At 42.6% G+C, this 18,698-nt stretch overlaps 1 protein-coding gene and 1 long non-coding RNA gene across 4 annotated transcripts in view; one reads left to right on the plus strand and one right to left on the minus strand.

Moving 5' to 3' along the window:
• Positions 1 to 18,698, plus strand: part of SPPL3 (signal peptide peptidase like 3) — a 67,249-nt gene that overhangs the window by 9,177 nt on the left and 39,374 nt on the right. Inside the window, exon 1 of one of the 3 annotated variants that reach the window (XM_030285817.4) lies at positions 2,492 to 2,825. The exons of 1 other annotated variant lie outside the window; for it this stretch is intronic. In XM_030285817.4, coding sequence (XP_030141677.1) covers positions 2,803 to 2,825 — 23 coding nt within the window. In that variant the 5' untranslated portion in view covers positions 2,492 to 2,802. Of the gene's footprint in view, positions 1 to 2,491; positions 2,826 to 2,907; positions 3,252 to 18,698 lie in introns of those variants that run through there. One more of the 3 variants, XM_072936220.1, reaches the window with a different exon arrangement.
• Positions 1,302 to 2,464, minus strand: LOC115497394 (uncharacterized). The gene is made up of 2 exons (XR_003962952.4): positions 2,040 to 2,464; positions 1,302 to 1,451 (listed from the first exon to the last, which is right to left on the minus strand). It is a non-coding gene; the product is annotated as an uncharacterized lncRNA (long non-coding RNA).

Raw genomic sequence — 18,698 nt, forward strand, 5'->3', positions numbered from 1 at the left:
TGCTCATCAGCTATAAATCATTTGTGCCAAATTAATGTGCTGGAAATTTTGCAAGACTGAGAAACTGGAAGCTGAACACAAAACAGGCATATTGTTTCATAGATAGCAATATCAGTTTTACATCCTTCTCAGCAAAATGAAAATTAGGGAAGGCTCCTTAGTATCAAGACAAGGCTGAAGACTGATTTATCTTTCTCTGCATTGATTTAAAAGGAGAGAGGTCATTTTTTCTTCTAACATTTACTCTGTTATAATCAATGAAAAGGGTAGCACCAACAGGCATTCCAGGCATTCAGGTTTGTATCACAAAAGAGTGAGGATTCAAAATTGTTTTATTATCTAAGCATTTGTGCAGGTCTTTCTGCTGTGCTGAGGAGAACAAAAGCAGGGACTGTATCTACTGTGCAAACCCTACCCAAAGCCTGAGATGTTTGTTTTTTAGACAGGGGATATGTGTATGTGGGAACAGCAGAGTTTCCCCCCAAACTCACAGAATGGGCTGTGGACCCCACTGTTCCAGCTCTGAGCAGGACTCCTCCCTTCTCCTCTCATGCCCACCAAAGCTCGCCGATCTACCCAGATGGGCACAGGGACTGTGCACAGGGTGCAAGCCGAGGGCAGAGATCAATCAGGGCAGGAAGTTTCTCCAGTTAGTCCAGCCTGAACTGGATGGGAGGAAAGTTTAACATTCCTCACCCTCTCATCCTTCCAGCACCCCCAGCTGCCAGGGCTGACCCCAGCAGGGATCCCGTGACCCAGTCAGGCACAGGTACTAGGAGCATTTCCACCTCATGGCTGATAAATCCCATTCTCAAACAGATTTAGTAAGTGGGTAAAGAGCTGATTATGTTGGGAGCTCTAAGGTCATTCCTCTCCATGAGGCCAAAGGGCTGGGAAACACACTGAGGATTTGGGTGCTGAAGTGACACAACCCCTATCACTAGTTTTGAAAGCATAAAGATACAGGGGGAGAAACCCTCCGTGTCCAGCACCATCTTAATAAAAGCCATATTTAACTGGAGCACAGGAGTCCCAGGCATTCTCTCCACCAAGACCAAGTAAACCTGTGTTGCATGTGCAGCATCCTCCTGCTGCAGGTCCCCAGAACTTCAGGTAGCTGCAACACTTTGCAGTTTCCTCTGTACTGACTAAGGATCTGAGCTAGCAGGGATGAAGTGATCTGCCCATGATTACACAGCAACTGGTGACACAACAAAGATGAACAGACATTCCTTCCTTTTAATCCTCTGTCATGACCATCCAGTAGCCTAAAGTTTTTCCATTTAAGAGAATAAATGAGATGGACAGCATGAAAATAATTTATTCAATCTACTACTAAAGTCGGCTCCAAATTTCAGAGGCATCTGGCATTCCTGTAGATGCAATGAGAATGTCCCAGTGTCTCATTATTTTTTTTGAAGATTCTATCGAGGCTTAGAATTTCTTCATTCCTGTTTTTAAAACAAAGAGTTATTTTTATCATTCCCATGCATTTGTGCTTCTATTTATATTTGATGCAGTTACATTACCTCTAACTGTATGTTCAAAGTGGCTGTTCTCCCTCCCACGCTGAAAGGGACAATGAGCAGGAATGCACAGCTGGATGGGAACAATTGATCCAAGCTCTGCAAAGCCCCACTTGCACAAAATTGCTGCAAGTGAACTCCCAGGAGGAGAGGATTACTGACATGAGCAAACCCAGCAAAACGCACCAGTTCTGCATTTGGCAGAAACGAAACGAGGGGCTGAGGGTTTGGCAGCAGGAATCAGACCAATATCAACGCAGCAGTTTCTCTGCCTAAGACTCACACAGGTTTAATAGCGAGCTGGTGATAAAACGAAGCACATGATTTTTATTTGGTCAAAGTATCTGGAATGTTATTTTCCTTACTTAAAAAAAAAAAAAAAAACCAAACATTTTGAGCATTTGATCCTGTTGATTTTACTCATTTTCAAAGTCCACAAATCCAAAAATACAGTACTCTCTAGAAACACCTGTGCGTTTGATGAATTAACAACGCAGTTACGAATTATTTTACCTGAAGGGTGCATTCACCGCGCACCCCGCGTTCAGAGGAGCCCCGGGAAAGCGCGGACTGCTGCGGGCTACGGGAATTCAGCGCCGCGCCGGGGCGGCTCTCCCGGGGGTCACTCCCCGGCCCGGCTGCGAGCCCGGGGGAGCTGCGGGAACGGAAACGGCAGCTCGGGATTGACGCCGGGAGCCGCGGCTCCTCACCGGAGAGCCCCGGTCCCAAACCCACCGGAGAGCCCCGGCCCCGAACCCGCCCGCGCCCTTTGGCCGCCTGAGGCGGCTCCGCGCCCCACTGCGCCTGCGCGCGGCCGGCGGCGGCGGCACGTGAAGCTGTTGTGGGCACGTGACCCCGCGCGCCGTGCGGGCCCCGCCCCTCGGCGCGGCTCCGCCCCCGCCGTGCGCGAGCGCGGGCACGCGGCGCGGCCTGGCCCGGCCGCCCGGTGCCGCCGCCTCCCGCCCCCGCCCCGCCCCGCGCCGCCGTCGCCGCCGCCGCCGCCGCCGCCCCGCCGGCCATGAGGCCCCGCCGGCGTCCTAGCGCGGCCCCGCGTCGCGGCTGCTGAGCCTCCGCCGGCCCCCGCGGCCACCATCGCCCTTCCCGCTCGCGCGGGGACCCCCCCCTCGGCTCCCCTCCCTCCTCACAGCCGCCGCCATGTTGGGCCGGGAGCCGCAGCGGGGCCGCCACTGAGCCCCGGAGCCTGCGAGGAGGAGGCGGAGGAGGAGCCCGGTCCCGGCCGCCCGCAGAGCCCAGCGCCGGCCGCCCAGCCGCAGCCATGGCGGAGCAGACCTACTCCTGGTGAGCCGCGGGGCCGAGGCCACGGGGGGCTCCGGGTCGGGCCGAGCGCGGCCCCACGCGGGGCCGGGGTCCGGGCGGGGGGACCGGCCGGGGGCTGCGGCGGGGCCGGGGCACCGAGGAGCGCGCTGGTGGAGGGGCTGCGGGCTGAGGGCTCGGCGCGGCTGAGGAGGAGGGATTAGGGGAAAGGAGGAGGGACGGGGCGGCCGGGCTGTGCGGATCCCCCCCGCCGGCAGCCGGGCAGAAAGAGGGGATCGCCGGGAGCACTGGCCAGGTTGTCACCCCCTGTCCCGGAGGGCTCCGTGCGAGCTGATCTCTGCACGGCCGGCGCTGCCGTCCGCCGGGCCTGGAGAGGGACAGGAGCTCGTTCACGGCTCTGAGGCTGCAGGTCACCTCTGCCTAAAGGGAGATTTATGCCGGCGCAGGCTGGTAAGTCGGTGGCATGTGTGTGTGTTTTCACCTAGGGACAATAGGCTTGGTCTGTGTACAGGAAATAGAACGACGAGGAAGAGACCAGTTCCTGTGGAAAGACATGAAGTATAGCAAATGAGAGGGCATTTTTTTCTGTGTCCTGACACTGTCTTGGGCCTAGCTGGCAGTGGATCAAAGAGACGAGGTGCAGTTTCTTCCTATAAATCTGGGGGTTTTGTTCTGTTGTGGATCACAGCCAAAATACCTCAAATAATTTACCTGCGCATCATCTCTATTGACCTGACCACTGCAGCAATTTATTGTGATATTCTCACTGCATTTTAAATCCAGTGATGTCATCCAGAGCTGTTTCTTAGATTTTTTGAATAAAGTTACTTGTTTTGAAATAAGTCCCTTATTAAAAAAGGAGTTAAGTCTTAGTTTTTGACCTTGGTGTGTACTGAATGTGGAGAAGGGTTTGAACATGCAACAAATATCCCTGTTCTGAATGGTCCCATTACTTTTCAAAACTTGGAACCCTGTGGGGATTTCTGTTCTGCCACATGTTGAGACTTTGTCAGCCCCTTCTTCCCTCTCTTGTCTCTTCCCTGTCAAGAACCAACATTTGTATCAGTCTTCTGCTTTTTAGATGCTCTTATTTTGTTTCCCAAGCTCAGTTCAGGCAGTGGTCTGGTCTGCTTTAAAATAGCAGTGAAAGGACAACTCTTTTGACTTAAAAGATAATTTACATATTGACACAGTAAATGAATATTGGTACAGATTTAGGCAGTTTAATGTAGTTCAATTAAATGTGTCTTAGTGTGTTTTAATTGCAGAATGAAATTATAAATTCATAAACTCTTGGATTTGTCAGCTTTCTGGAAAGAAGAAAATGAAACAAAATGTCAGTTATACATTATTTTGATCTTAACTCCTTTGCTTTTTTGAATGAGTGTTTTTGCCATAGTAATAGTCTAAAGGGAGGATTTTTAACAGAGGCTGTGAGAGGATTTCCTCTTCTGCAGGTTGCATATTTTAAGGGAATGAATTTGCGATTTAAAGTGTTCGCTGTGCTAGGTGGATCTGAAGAATGGAAGTTCTTTCTTACAGTACTGAGGTTGTAGAATGAGGACATGATGCTTAAAACCCTATAATTTTAAATCTGTATTCTCTGTGGTGTCCTCATGGATCTGAGGTTTCTGTCACTTTGCATTTTTACCTTGCCTGGGCCTTGTGTGGCCTTGCCTGGAAGCTATGGCAGAAGTGGACAGAGCAAAAATCCAATTTCAGTCATGCTCTCTTCTCTGTGGGTATTTCATTACTTATACATGCCTCAGTTTATTTACAGTTGTGATGATCAGCTCAGCATAAAATTGACCAGTGCTTTAGCATTTTTAGGAGAAGTGTGCATTTTGTCACCTGAGGAGGCTGGTGCTCCTGTGCAGCAGAGCTGTGCCCTGGAGCTGGTGCAGGAGCTCTGTTTGGAAGTTGGCTGATCCCATCCTGTCCATTTGGCAGACCTGGTCCTTTCTCTGTGTTACAAAGGCAGCTTTCCAAGAGCAGGTGTGTTCTGTGGTGCAGTGTCCAGCTGCTGTGCACATCCTTATTTCACTACTGAAAATGCATCATCTGGCATTGAGAAAAACCCTTTCAGGCCCCTGTCTCTGCATGGATGTAAATTGGTTCCCAGCTGCAGCAGCACTTCCCTTTTGTCCAGGTGCATAAGGCTTGGTTCCATCTTTCTGTCCCTAACTGTCTGCATGTGTTGTTGAACCACTGTAGCTTCACAAGGTATGATAAAAGCTTATTGTGGGATTGATTTTTTGAAAAAAAAAAAAAAAAAAGTCTCAGTTGTGTTAAAATTACTTTGAAAAAATGTACTTGCCAGCTGTGATTAGTGGACATGAGCATTGGCAAACATGAGAAATAGGGCTTATTGCAGTGACTGACAGTCTTGTTAATGATGCTGTTTTCAAGAGATGAGAACTAATTCTCATATTGCTTTATTTATTGGTTTGTACATATGAATCTGAGATTTTTAAGGTAGGTTTGCATATTTATTTTAAATTCCAAGTGAACTGAATGCAATTACTTTATTTTATTAAGATACTATAAGAAGGAGAGACTAAAGCTTTCCCCCCATCTCTTTCATAGTTTTAAATACATGAGCTATCTTTTGACAGTGTTCTTGTAAGATATTTCTTCTGACAACTTCTTTTCTTCAGTGGTGCCCGCACCTATAACCATATGTACTTTTATTTAACTCTTTTTAAGTGTCTTAAGTTATCTTGCTGAACCAGTATTTCAGATAGAGGTGTCTTATCCTGAAAGGAGGCTCTGCTGAGAATTTTGCTGGTGAAAAAGAGTACTGTCATCCTGGAAAAACTAATTTTAATGTGAAATGTGGGATAAATCCCAGATGGAAATATTCTTTCAAAGAATATGGACTTTTTAAAAAGAAAGGGTGTTTAAATCAAATGCTTGTCAGTGGCGAACAGAAAAACTTTCTTTGTCAAGTTCCTGCAAAAATGAAAGGAGAGGAGAGCTGTGTACCATACTGCTGCATGGCAAGGTTGCTCATGATTTTGTAGATTAAGTAAGAGCTAAAATTAGTTTTCTGCAAGTGGAATAGAATGGGAGAGGAAAGAGGTTGTTGAATACCCATTTTCCCCTTGCTTCCTGTCTGTGCTCCAGCAAGGAAGTGGGACTGGTAGTGACAAAAGTTTCTGCTATAGCAGAGGGAATAAGCATGGACAGAGCAGTGTGTGTATGTGTGTGTGTAAGAGATTAGTAAATACCAAGAAATTTATCTTCAGGCACCAAGCTATTGGAAGTATGACAGCAGATGAGTATGGAAACAGCAAGACATAGATCATTACTTTGTAAAACACTTGGTCTGTCCTTAATTTCTAGCATTTTGTGGTGCTGTAGCCTATTGGGAAGGCACAGCACCGTTCTTATCTTGTTTATCTTCAGTTAGTAGGTGTTTAGTGTTTTTCAAGGCCTGATGTAACACCCCCTTCCTTTTTACTGCTGCCTAGCCTGGCAATAGAGATTGCTTTGTTCTTTTTTTGCCCTTTGAATGCACAAAAGATTTTCACAGCTTCCTTCATTGGTGAAGAATGAAGAAGGGGATTTCTACACCAAAATCAAATGTATTTTTAATATTTTCTTTCCAAGAGTGTTGTATAAAAGTAATGTGGATTGCCATGCAATGTGTGTGCCCTCTCAGGGTGGTGATTAGGAGACAGACTGGGAGGGCAAGCTAAGAACAAAAGAAGAAGGCACTGTATTGAGTCACTAATCTTAAGAACAACTGAACTCCCTCTTAAATGTTATAATCAGTGGGATGATTCTTGTATTAGCCATCAAATGTTTCATGAGTGAAATGATATATTTAGAAGCTTCTCTTCATAATGCAAAGGGGGTGGAAATTAAATCTAATGATGTGTCAGAGTAATCAATAAAACTACTGGGTTTTGGAATAAGTGTAAATGTACAGTGCTGTCTTTGCTCCTGGGAGAATTCAAATTGGTGTTAGAAGTCTTTCTGGATTCAGAGGTCTGAGAATTTGCTTTGATTGCAATTAAGCATTTAACATGCTGCTGCCATGAATTAAAATGCAGTTTCTTCCAGAAGACTCAGGTGGTGCTTTCAAGTCTTAGCTGGCTGGATTAGATGTGTATGTGGGAGGGCAGGGAGTAAGAGGAGCTACAGCTTGTTGACAGAACTTGTCAAGTACTAGTAAAATAATTTTTTGCATTCAAGATTTTTTACTTGTTTGCTTAGTTTAGTCTGGGAGACCTTAACTGACTAAGGTTTTCCGAGGATGGGAGGCAGTTTACAACAGAAAACAAATAATTCACCTGAATTTTTAAAATTCTGCGCTTGATAGGCAACAGATTGCAAAGCACATAGATGAAATTCTGTTGTGCTGCTGTCAAAAATCTGTCATGAAATCCTGGCATGCAGACATGGAGTTTGGCCCTTAATGTTGCATTTTTCAGGAGCTGAAATTACCGGCCACGTTCCATTTTAAGGATTGTTAGGAACCTCCTGAGAACAAGGATGTCATTGTATGAATGTGTGTGAATATCTAGCACGAGAAAAGTGTCTTAAACCTCAGTAAATTTGAGAATATCAAGTTTAGAGTTCATATGTTTGTCTTTCAGGAATAGTCTCACTTCATTTATTTGTTACCCTCCCTGGAGCTTTTGCTATCTCAAGCTGTGTATCATGTAGACAGGGCACTGTCTACAGCACTGGGCTGAAAGACAAATAAAGCAAAGAGCATGGCATTAGTAGAAGTTTACAGTAACTTGAATGTACATGTGTATAGTGCCTGATTAGCACAAGGAAAAAAATCCTCCTGACAGTGTTTGCTAATTGCAAGGCTTTATTTACTAATATATTAATAATTCTTTAAGAAAAAAATTAAAGAACAGAAATCAGTGTTCTCTTTGTGCTGGTGTGCAGTACCTCTTTTAATTAAGATTTCTGTCACCTATTTTAATTAAGATTTCTGTCAGTTCTGCATTTAACCTTTTCAGGTACTGTGGTTGTACAAGTTAATGGTTCCTTCAGTTTTACCCAGTGACTGGAGATCTTGGCTAGGATGCAGGAGATGAGTTCCGACCCCAGGGTTTCTGGCCTTGCATCTCTCATCTTCTAGGGGAGTGTTCTCATCACCAAACTATGTGTTATTCAGAGGTTGAGTTTTGTGTGTCCACTTAAATCTCTTTCACTTCATATAAAATACTGTAAATATTTGCTGGGCCAGAAGGCAGGCATGCCTTTCTGCCTGGGATTGGCAGAGACCTGGATAAAAACCTTGTTTGGAAGACTGAAGGGTCTGTGGGGGTAGTTCAGGCTGCTTTTCTGGGGATGAAAGGTTGAATTTCCATGAACAGAAGATGACCCGAATATGATTTCTTGTGTCACAGATGAGTGCTTAGGTGTGTGGATCCACCAATATCAATACTTGTTCTTGTGGTTTGTGTGAGGTTTGATGGACCTGAGAATAGCTCTTTCTTCTGCTGAAGTGTAGGATCCAATATATTGCTTATTTTGTGCACTTTGGGATTTTGGTGTGAGTTAAGCAGTCTGATGCTGTTGGAATTTGAGGAATTTTGTGATGACCACCATACAGATTAATTGAGGCTATTGAGTTAAGTTGTGTTTTGGTGAATACCACCATTTTTAATACTCGATTCAGTTGCTGAAAACTCAGTCATTTGTCACTGAAACACAATGCCAAAAAAATGGCTATTTAGGAAAACTTCCTACAAAAAGTACTTTAAAAAGTGTGTAATTCTTTTTAAAATGCAGTGATTTTTAATTCCTGAAATTTGGAAGAAGAGCAGAGCAGACTCTGGTCTTTCTCAATATCTCTGCTATTTTATATCATTATTTTGATAATGTGATGTGTCAGCATCTGTGGCATAGGTGCCATTGCTTTTATTGTCCCTTGACATTTTATGATGACTCTAAGCATTGCAATATAATCTAAAGCAAATAATTGGCACAAATTGTTCAGTCAAAACAGCCTAATTTGATTTTAGTGACATATGAGGAAAGTTTCCACTAAGAACTGAGGGTGAAATTTGTAGAAGCAAGTTGTGCACATTTTCTTTCTGCTGCTACATTGGTTTGGTGTCAGTGATGAGGATTAAAATGTGCAGCGAGTCGGGCGGTGATGGGCGCTGCGTGGAGCAAAGCACGGGCTGCTGGACGGGATCCAGGCCACCAGACTGCCTCGGAAAGGTGATGATTTAATAAGATTAATGGAGCAATGTGTCATTGCAACACTTGCTGATCCCCTTTCTCTTTAATTCTTCCAAGGGTGCTTGTGTTGATGATCTCTTCTCCTAAATCTTTTGGTGTCTGTGCCTCAAATACTCTGATCTGCCAGACCAAGGTTCTCCCTCCCCTCCTGTGCCTCCCGAGAGCAGCTCAGCTCTCACCATACATTAAGTGTCTCTGTCTGCTAGAACCACCATGATGACATTATCCCAGAGCTCATTAATTGTGTAGCTGTGTTGCTGTCATCTTCATTATTAGATTCTGTTGAGTATTTCTTTTTAGGGCCAGACCCATGCCTCAGGTCTCAGATTCCCTTGGATAGCCTCCATATCTGTGTGTCACATTAAGTGGTAGGGTATAGACAGGGCTGTCAGAAGTCGGAATGTTGTGCTGGCTCTTTGGAGGGATCCTTTGTAACTGATAACTAACCAAGTAAACATTGTTACTATCCTACAGCAACAAGGATGCAAAATAATAAATGTATTAAATAAGGCTGAAGTGGCTTTTTTTTTTTTTTTTTTTTCCCAGGAGATTCTTTAAAACTGTCACAGACAGTGCAATAAAGTAGGGGGGAATGCACTAAGGCGATTCTCTACTGTACAGTGTTAGTCTTAAGATTCCATTACTGAAGGTGACAATGTAGAAGTTGGAGAGATAAAATCATATCTCAGAGTTTGTATAGCATTTTCCCTGACCAGTGGAATCTGAAAGGAAAATTACACTGTTTGTCTCTCATTTTTTTCCTACTGTGACTCCAGGTTTGGATGTTCTTCCTTTACTTCCTGGAGCTGGTTCATAGACTTTTGACCCAAAAAGTTATTTTTCCATGCAGGCGGGTATGTAGCCAAAGACTGGGAAAGGATTCTCTTCCATATTTTTGCCATAACCATGTTCCTGCAGGCACTTCCACAGAGAAGGTTGTGTGGGGGAAGCAGGAGGAGACCCAGGGGGTTCCACCCTCTGTTCATACACAGTCTTCAACTTTAGCCAGGAGTTGGCAAGCTTACCTTACTTACTCAAGAAATAGGCTCGAATCTAGATTATTCTTCAGTTCATATAAAAGGAAAAAATAGTTCAGTGCAGTGTTAAGTACTGACTGTTAAAGGTAAGCATCCTGCAGTCCTCTTTGTTTTACTCAATGCTTCTCTCCTTGCTCAATTTGGAAGTCCAAATTTCCTTCTTCGTTCCTATGTACTCTGCTGTTTTTTGGACAGAAGTATCTTTAATAAGTCCTTTTTTTCATGTGATAACTAGCCAGCAGGTGACTTCTAGTAAATTCGCAATGATACATAATTTTAAGTATATTTCAAACTATTTCAGAAGTTTAGAGATCAACAGAAATGTTAAGAATTGATAGTGTTTGACTGAATCACAGGAGTCTGGGAGCTCTGCTTACACCATTTTCTCATGGCAGTAGTACTGCAAATAGCAGCTTCATGTTAGAATAGCAAAAGCTTGTACATGTGGATTCATGGTGCAGTGTGGTTTCAGGTGCTACAAGAAATCAAGTGATCTCAGCATGTAAATTTGGTGCACATTCCTCTACAGCAGTGACATTTCTCTACAGCACAGACAGTTTTGCAGCGGGGTTCTCTATATGGGTTAAGCTAGTAGCAAGTGTGTATCCTCAGGATTTATTTTAATTTCAGTCATTACTGGAATAATAAGCTCAGCTGACTCCAGTTGAGATAGCACAGTTTGGACAAGAACCAGCTTTACAAAATGTTTGAGCTCTGCAATAGTGCAATTAGCAGGACAGAGGTGAATGCAGCTGCTGAATTATGGCTCCACGCAATTCTGGTATTTGTGGCTCCTGGCCATCTGACATCTCTGGTCAGCTAGATAGCCCAGGCTTAAGACTTGATTTGAATTTATCTGGAAACTTTAGTAGTGGGTAGAAATTCAACAGTGAATTCTGAGTCATTATTGTAGTTAGTATCAGACAGCTGTTGGTACAGATCTATTGGATGTATAAGACCAGAGCTCAGTGGTGAGTTGTTATACATATTGGATGTGTAAGACCAAAACTCAATAGTGAGTTGTTATACAAAGAAGTGATTTTACTAGTGCCACTTTCAGGTTTCAGTTGTGATTTATCTCACCGTCATCTCTGTCAGACCCAGTTGGCAAGATAAAATAGGTGTAGTGTGACTTAGACTTATTTAGTCAATGGGAAGTCCCTTCTCTAGGTCACTGTTAGCTAAAGGTGAGGTAAGTGAAAAAGCAGGAGGCAAACAGAGCTGGCTTATAGGGATTTCTGTAGCCTGTGCTGCAGACTGGTGAGGTGTGTCTGTCTTGCTTTCTAGGTTTGATGGCGCAAGGTCATTCTGGTCCTTTTTTGAAGTTCAGATTGATGGCTGTATGCTGGAGGAAAGATTATCTGCTCCCTGAACTCTCCTTGAGGTGCTGGTGCTATACCTTCACTTGAATAGCTGCTCGGAAAAGTTACCACAAAGGGCTAAAAGCTCTCATGGGGAACATTATGATCTCTGCAGGGTTTTGAAGATGAAGAGTAGAATCTAATTAAGCTTTATGTTGAAAATAGTTTAAAGAGTGCTTTTTTTGTTCAAGAAAAAGGAAACATTAAAGCTAAATAGTGAAGAGCCGAACTTCTTTTTCTTTAATTTTCTGCTCAGTTGACTACTTCTAAAGCAGATGCAGCTGTAAGCAGTTACAGATGGTACAGAACAGAAAGATGCTCTTTATCATACTTAAGTGCCTTAGAAGAACCCCAGTGTTAGTATTCCAGCTAGTTATCTTTCTCTTTATTTTTATATTTTTTGCAGATAAAAAAAGCGGGCTACCTTAATGCTGAATCGAAAGATGAAAAGAGTCTGCATAAACCAAAACTATTTCTCTGCAGGGGGCTTTACTGGAAAAAGTTTCATAAGATTTCCAAAACACCCTCTTTAAAGAATGTTCCTACTTTTGTTGTCACAAGAAAAGCTTCTTAGCTATTTGGGCAAGAGTTTGTTGAAAACAGTCTCTGTTCTGCTACCTGGTTTTGGCACCTGGAACTGACCCAGCTGCCGTAACCCTGGCACGGGTGTGTGAATGTTCTGTGCTTCTGCACACAGTTTGTGAGGCAGCAATCAGGCCCTGGCCGCTTGAACTCAGGACAACTCAAGACCCTTTTTTTTTTTGAGTTTGCTTCTCAGTTGGAGCTGACAGAAGTAGGGTGCCCATTTTGATGGTCAGTATTTTGTATTTTTGTGCCAGCTGAATCCCCTCGGGACTTGGTGCAGTTGTCAATAGTCACGTTCATTTCAGAATTTCACCAGCCATCATCTGACAACATGAATTTGTCTTCATACAGGGCCAGCATGATTAAAGATGCTTAAATCTGGCTAGACAGGCTGCTTACTCTATAGCTTTGACTGTCACAGGAGTGTACTTTTACCGCTATCACTGAAGAGTCACAGTTGGGTGCTGATGGTGTTAACTCATTCTTTTATGGAATGTTGATAAAATAATGTCTCATTCTTCCCAGGCAGTGATAAAGTGATCACACAGTAATCCTGTACTGTGTGAGTAAAGCAACTCGCAGTAGCATTCAGAGCTGCTCTTTCGGACGAGGTCATATTGGTCAATTTGACTTTAGTTCTGGCTTGCTGATTGTAAGGCGTGATTGTTAAATGCTTTGATTAAACTATTAGGTGTTAGTTTTATTTTTTTTTTATCTGACTTCTGAATATGTTGCTAAAAAGAGTTTGGATTTCTAAGAGCATAATCAATAAATACCAGTCTCAGTGTCAGAGGTATGAGGTGTGGTTTTGGTTTGGCTTTTTAAGTCAACAGTAGAGTCACTATAGGTGAGAAAACATCCTGTTTTCTGATTTCTGTGATAAAAACAATCAACCTCTTTCATACTAGAGAGGCTACATCTTGATAACTTGAAAAAAATTATTAGTATCATGGTATTCTGCAAATTCATAACTTAAGTACAAGAACTGCTGTGGAAATGAAACCTCCAAATAAGACTTTTTAATATATATTGGGATGGAAGGATGTGTTTTGTCTGGGAAGCATTGTAGTGTTCAGATCAATATCCTCCATACATGCGGGGACTCTGTAATGTCTTTGTGCACCAAGTCTTGGGTGAATGTTCTTTCATCAGTTAGGCGAGCTGCATTTTTTAACCTGTGTAATCTACAAAGTAATGATTCCTAGTTTAGGGAAAAGATAGAGACCCTGGAGGTTTTGCTATGTTGTCTTCCTGGGACCTGTTCTAGGTGTTAACCCAGTAGTGCCTGCATGTATGTATATGTTAACCTTTTGTCACATTCATTGCCAAAAAACCTGTATCTCACAGATAAACCAGCTGTATGGTTCTAGTACAAATATTCCTGCTCTTTCTTGCTCTGAACTACTGTTTTTCTTCAGTTGTTGCATTTACTTTATGAGGAGGCAGTGACTTGGCAAGGAGATGGGATTTGCAGCACATTCTGCTGTCAGAGTTCTGCTCTGCATGACCAACTCTGTTACTTACAAAAGAAATGTTATGAATGTGAATAAACCCTTCTTCTATTAGTCCTTAACTGCAGTGAGTATTATACTCCAGATAGTTAAAACAAAGTTAGATGGAAGAATTTCTCTACTGCTGGTATGTTGAGATTGACCAAGTCCAGAACTGGGCATAGGCTTTGTGGTGATCTGGGAGAGGTTGGTCTCCTGGACTGCAGCTTTGGTTAGAACCCTGGGATGGCCAGAGTAAGAACCTGGGGATAAAGGATGGAGCTGGTAAAGGTAAAGAAGTTAAGCATTAATTTGCACAGGCTGTCTTTAGGTAATACTTTGAGAGCGAGTTAGTTCACTCAAGTATCGTCTGTGTGTCTTGAGTGAAACTGTACACATCAGAGAGGATCAACTTAATCTTCTGGTTTTGGCTTCTGGATGAGCACAAGCGATCAGTTACAGATCAAATATGGTATTCCTCTGTGTGCTTGTGAGGAAACCTGCTGTGCTTTTTGTGTGTGTTCTTCTGTGTTGGTTCAGATGGAGATACTTTGGTCTGAACTTTTTTGGTTTAGTTTGTTACCTGCCTCTTTGCATCCCATAAGAAGTCAGATTATAGATTTGGTAAGATTTGTTGTCATAAATTTTGAAGTAGTCCCTTTGCACAGTGTGTTGTTACCTGTCCAAGCAAAGCTGCCAAAACTATTGCACATTTGTCTTAAAGAGCATTATAAAAAGATTTTCAAGGTGAAGCTGTTCTTGAGGTCCTCAGAGGCGACACAGCCTGTCCTGTCTGCGGTGCTGGGTTATTTGTGCTGTTCAGCCGGGGCAGTGGCAGCTCTTGGTGCAGTGATGGAGCAGTGAGTTCAGGTCACACCTTGGCAGGTGTCAGACTGGGCTGGTCTGGCCGGGCTGAGGGACAGTCTAAGCACAGCATTGCTGTGGGGCTCTTGGCAAAGCAGTGCAGGCCAACAAGAACTGCCCTGTATATCCTGAGAGTCCTCCCTTTCTGCCACATAATAATCTGTTTTCTTTTGTCCTTTTTTGACTGCTTGCTGGCACTGTGACAACCATAATATTCTGTGTATGATGGAACATTGTCAATAAATATGCCCGGGATGATGTGCCTGCCTCAGCTGCACTTTAGATGAACTTAGCCCTGGCTCTGCAGCACATTCTGACTCTTGGATAATGTGGCTGGTAGAGAACCAAGAGAAGGGTGGAGTTGGGTAATTAGTTGTGTAGAGTTTTTAGGCTGAACAACCTTATTCAGAAAAATGGCACTTCTGGACTTGGATGGCTGACAGTGTCTGGGATGAGGCTGAATTGCATTAATAGAAGACAGGCTGTGTTTTCTTATGTTAAAGACTCAGTTGTCTGGAACCTGGTTCAAATAACTTACTGCTCCACTTCTGGAAGACACTAATACAGTTCCTTTTCATTAGGATAAAGTGTGAAAATTTGTTATCTCTTGTTGTTAATAGAAGCCCTTATTTTGCTGATTGTAGTTCAGCTATTGGAAGTTTTTTGTAATGGAATTTTTCAGAGCTGTTAGGAAACTGGTTTCTGAATGTCCTGTATCTTTGTACTGCATAGGAAGTGGATAACTTTGGAGGAGCAGGATTCTAGAACTCCATGACAATCTATTTATAGTGTCTATATGACTAATTTGGAAAGGCTGCAGTGCTATAGTCTTTCCAAATTTGTTGAAGTGAGATCACAGAATTTCCTGACCCCTCTGGCCACTGAACAGTGCCCCAAGTCATCCAAATAGATCCAACTTTCCTTCATTTCTGTGGCTGTTAATTCTTTTGTTGACATCTTGTACAGAGAGAGGAACAAAGGAAATAATTTTAAAATAGTTGTAGGAATTATGTGAATTCATGTATCTTAGCTAGTATGACACCTTATCAAGGGAGTGATGTCCTCCATTTTTTCTGTGCAAGTACTGTAAAATTAAGCAAATATTTAGATTTTCTTGTAGTTGTAGACACCTGAGGACAGTAACTCTGCAAAATGCCCAACTAATAGAAGTTCATAGTGCTCTTGTTTTGGAAACAAAAGTTGCTTTGAGTAGTAGATGTTTTGTAACCAAAAGTGGCTTGGGTATATATGTTGAGATATTTTTAGTAGTCAATGCTGAGTGGATGTTTTCTTGATGATGAGGATTTTTTAGCATGTTGTAACTAGGTCTTTTTTCTTTATTTAAAAAAAAATCTTACTAAACTTAAGGATATGCCACCCACCTATTTCTGATAGAAGGCAAGTGGGCTGAGACCAATGGTGATAAAAATCCTGCACAACTCTAATGCCACTTGCAATTTTCTTCACAAAAGGAATCTTCTTTCAAGTTGCTTTGTAAGATTTAAATGTATCAGAAGTTGCTTTTGATTTTGCTATTAGAGAATTGACCAAACTGAATTGGGTTCCATTCTTTCCAAGAGGAAAGATCTCATGAATGTGAAGGTATGCTGGGTAAGGTGGTGTTTCAGTTGCTGTGTGGTAGTGGTGTGGTTCTGAGTTCCTCTTGAAGTGTTGCTCTGGTTGAGATCTGTGACAGACTCTCCTTGCTGCCAGCCAAACTGGGCTTTCCCTGCTGGGAAAGTAGGAAAACTCTCTGAAGGAGAACATGTGAATAGAACAGCTGAGAAACCCTTTTTTTCACTGTGTTGGTTGGATTTAAGATTGGTGCTGTGTTCATGACATTAAGAGAGAACTGGAGGTCCATGCTATCAGCAGAGTTTAGAGACAGGGTAATCAGTTATGTGCTTTGCTTATTAACAAGTGTTGGGTTCTGTACCAGGTGTAATTTCCACACTAAGGCACATTCCATACAGTCAGAATGGAAGTGAGGAGCTGCTGTGTGTGTGTGTGTGTTTGGTGGAATGGCTTCTATACTTTGGGGCATTTGCTTGGGCTGGGGACTTTTTGTTGTGTTTCCTTCTTCCTTTTAGCAATTGATAACTGTTTAACCCCTTGAAAGAAAATAATTGCTACTGAATGGCTTATGCCATATGACATCAGAAGTCTGTAATCAACTGCTGCAGACACTGCTGTAGCAAACACAGACAATTGTGTTTTTGCCACAATTTGCCTGTGACAATTGTCTGAACATTGTTAGGAACTAGCTCAGTTGTGCTTGGACTTTTCCAGACATAGTTACTTACATTTCTCGTAGCTCACAGTGAGAAGCATTGCAGCATTCATGTACCTGTATTGTGTTTTGTAAAGAAATTTTTCACTTGTGCAATAGTCTGGCCTTGGATGTGGTAGAGATGCTTAAATTTTTATTTGTCTTTTCCTAATAATGTCTCAGGAGGTGCATCTCCAGCCAGTGTCTTGTTTGAACTTTCAGGGAAATTATCATTCTGTGCTTTGAATATCTCCCTATTAGCATGGCAAATAATTCATGCTGCTAATTAAGACACTGCTAGAATCACACAGAAAGATGGGCAGGGAAGGAATACAGCTTACTTATGCTCACAATTTATCTGTCTTATAAATTTATAGGACAGCTACTGCCAAGGTGGCTCACGGTTTACCGGTGAAGATATACGACCTTCTGATTCATGATATCACCTGAAGGGAGGAGGGAAGAGCCAGACGTGTTTTGTCTGGTGCATATGGAGGCACAGGGTTAGGAGCAGCACTGTGCCCCTGCTAGATTTATGTTTCACAAGAGAGAAACACATTGAGAGAGACCTCAAAGTACTGAGGGCTTGAAACTGGGAAGGCCATGAGTTCCCTGTAGAACTGATGCCTGGCAGTTTCATGCTGAGCAGAGTTTCTTACACAGGTCTTGCAAACCCCAAGGAAACTCTTTTGTAACTGCGAAATGAATGGGAAGCCATTGCACAATCTGGCAAATGAGTACTAAATCCAGCAGACTATTTTGGTGTTGGTTGGGGTTCAAAGAGAAGTGAGAAGACCTCATTAAGGTATGTGTTAAGCACCAGGGAAGTATCAACACTGAAGAAGGCTTATGGCAGTGTCTTGGTTGTCCACATGTAATAGTGGGGACCCTAAAACTAATAATTCTGTGCTATGTTGTAACTGTGTATCATAAGCCAGATACTATTTCTGCTTTTCTTTTTCTTTTCCTGTTATAGGTAAGATGAATTAAATTCCATGTTGTCTGAAATTTGGTGGGTAATTTGTATACTTTCTCTCTCTTCAAAAACAGTTATTACTAAATCTTATTTGATAGAAAATGATTAAAATCATCAGCTTTATCAATGGCATTGTGGTAGTTCATACTGCACCTCGTCTGGAACCGAGTTGTACTGCCATTGCACACTTACTGCACAAAATCAAATGCCTAATATTGAAAAAGAATGTTTTTTTAGTCCTTCTTCTTAATAAAAGATAATGTTTTCCTTTGTAAGGGCCTATGTGATTAGATGTTTATCCTCTGTTCCCGGGAGAGCAGACATTGTGGTTCATATTTTCTGTTTTGTGAAGCAAGATTTCATATAGCTGACTACATCTCTGGAATCTATGTCATTCTCCCCCTAAAATGAACTGAAAGCAAATTGGCTTTCTAAAACATGAAAGAAGCCTAGAGCAAACTCTTTGTCATCACATTCCTGGTCAAATCCAGTATTTGCCTTCCACAGAGTTTCTAATATTTAGTAATGTCTGTGGTTTCCCATGGGGTTGCTTAGGTGAACATAATAAGTGAGAGCTGTTGAAAGAGAAAAGAATGAAAACTTCATAATGAACTGAATTGAGCAAAAACTCCTGCAGGTTGCATGCATGCTTTGCATGTAGTTCTTTAAAATCATACTACTTTTAATCCAATGTTTCTTTCCTTTGCAATTATTAATCAGACAGAAAATACCGACTTATTATACAAAACCTACATAGATTAATTGAATTCTTACTGGTATATACCAGAAACATATCAGAAATTATGGAGAGATTATTCACTTCAACTAAATTTTAAACTTCAGCTCCTGGACTGCATAAATACCTGAAGGGAATGGAGAGAGCAGAGGACACTTGTCAGCTCTGGGCAGAAGCTTGTCCTTCTCCACTGACTGTGTGGGGAACTGGTCTGGGAAGTGAAGGGCTCCAGGTGCCCCCAGAAGAGGGATAACCTGTGTCCATTTGACTGAACATGACAAATTTATAGGGAGCATGGCAGTTCCAACAAAAGGGAACTGTTCCCATCTACCTGCTGAGGTGCCAGCAAATCCTGATTGCTGA

Source organism: Taeniopygia guttata, chromosome 15 (assembly GCF_048771995.1).
Source record: "Taeniopygia guttata chromosome 15, bTaeGut7.mat, whole genome shotgun sequence".
NCBI classification, from domain to species: Eukaryota; Metazoa; Chordata; class Aves; order Passeriformes; family Estrildidae; genus Taeniopygia; species Taeniopygia guttata.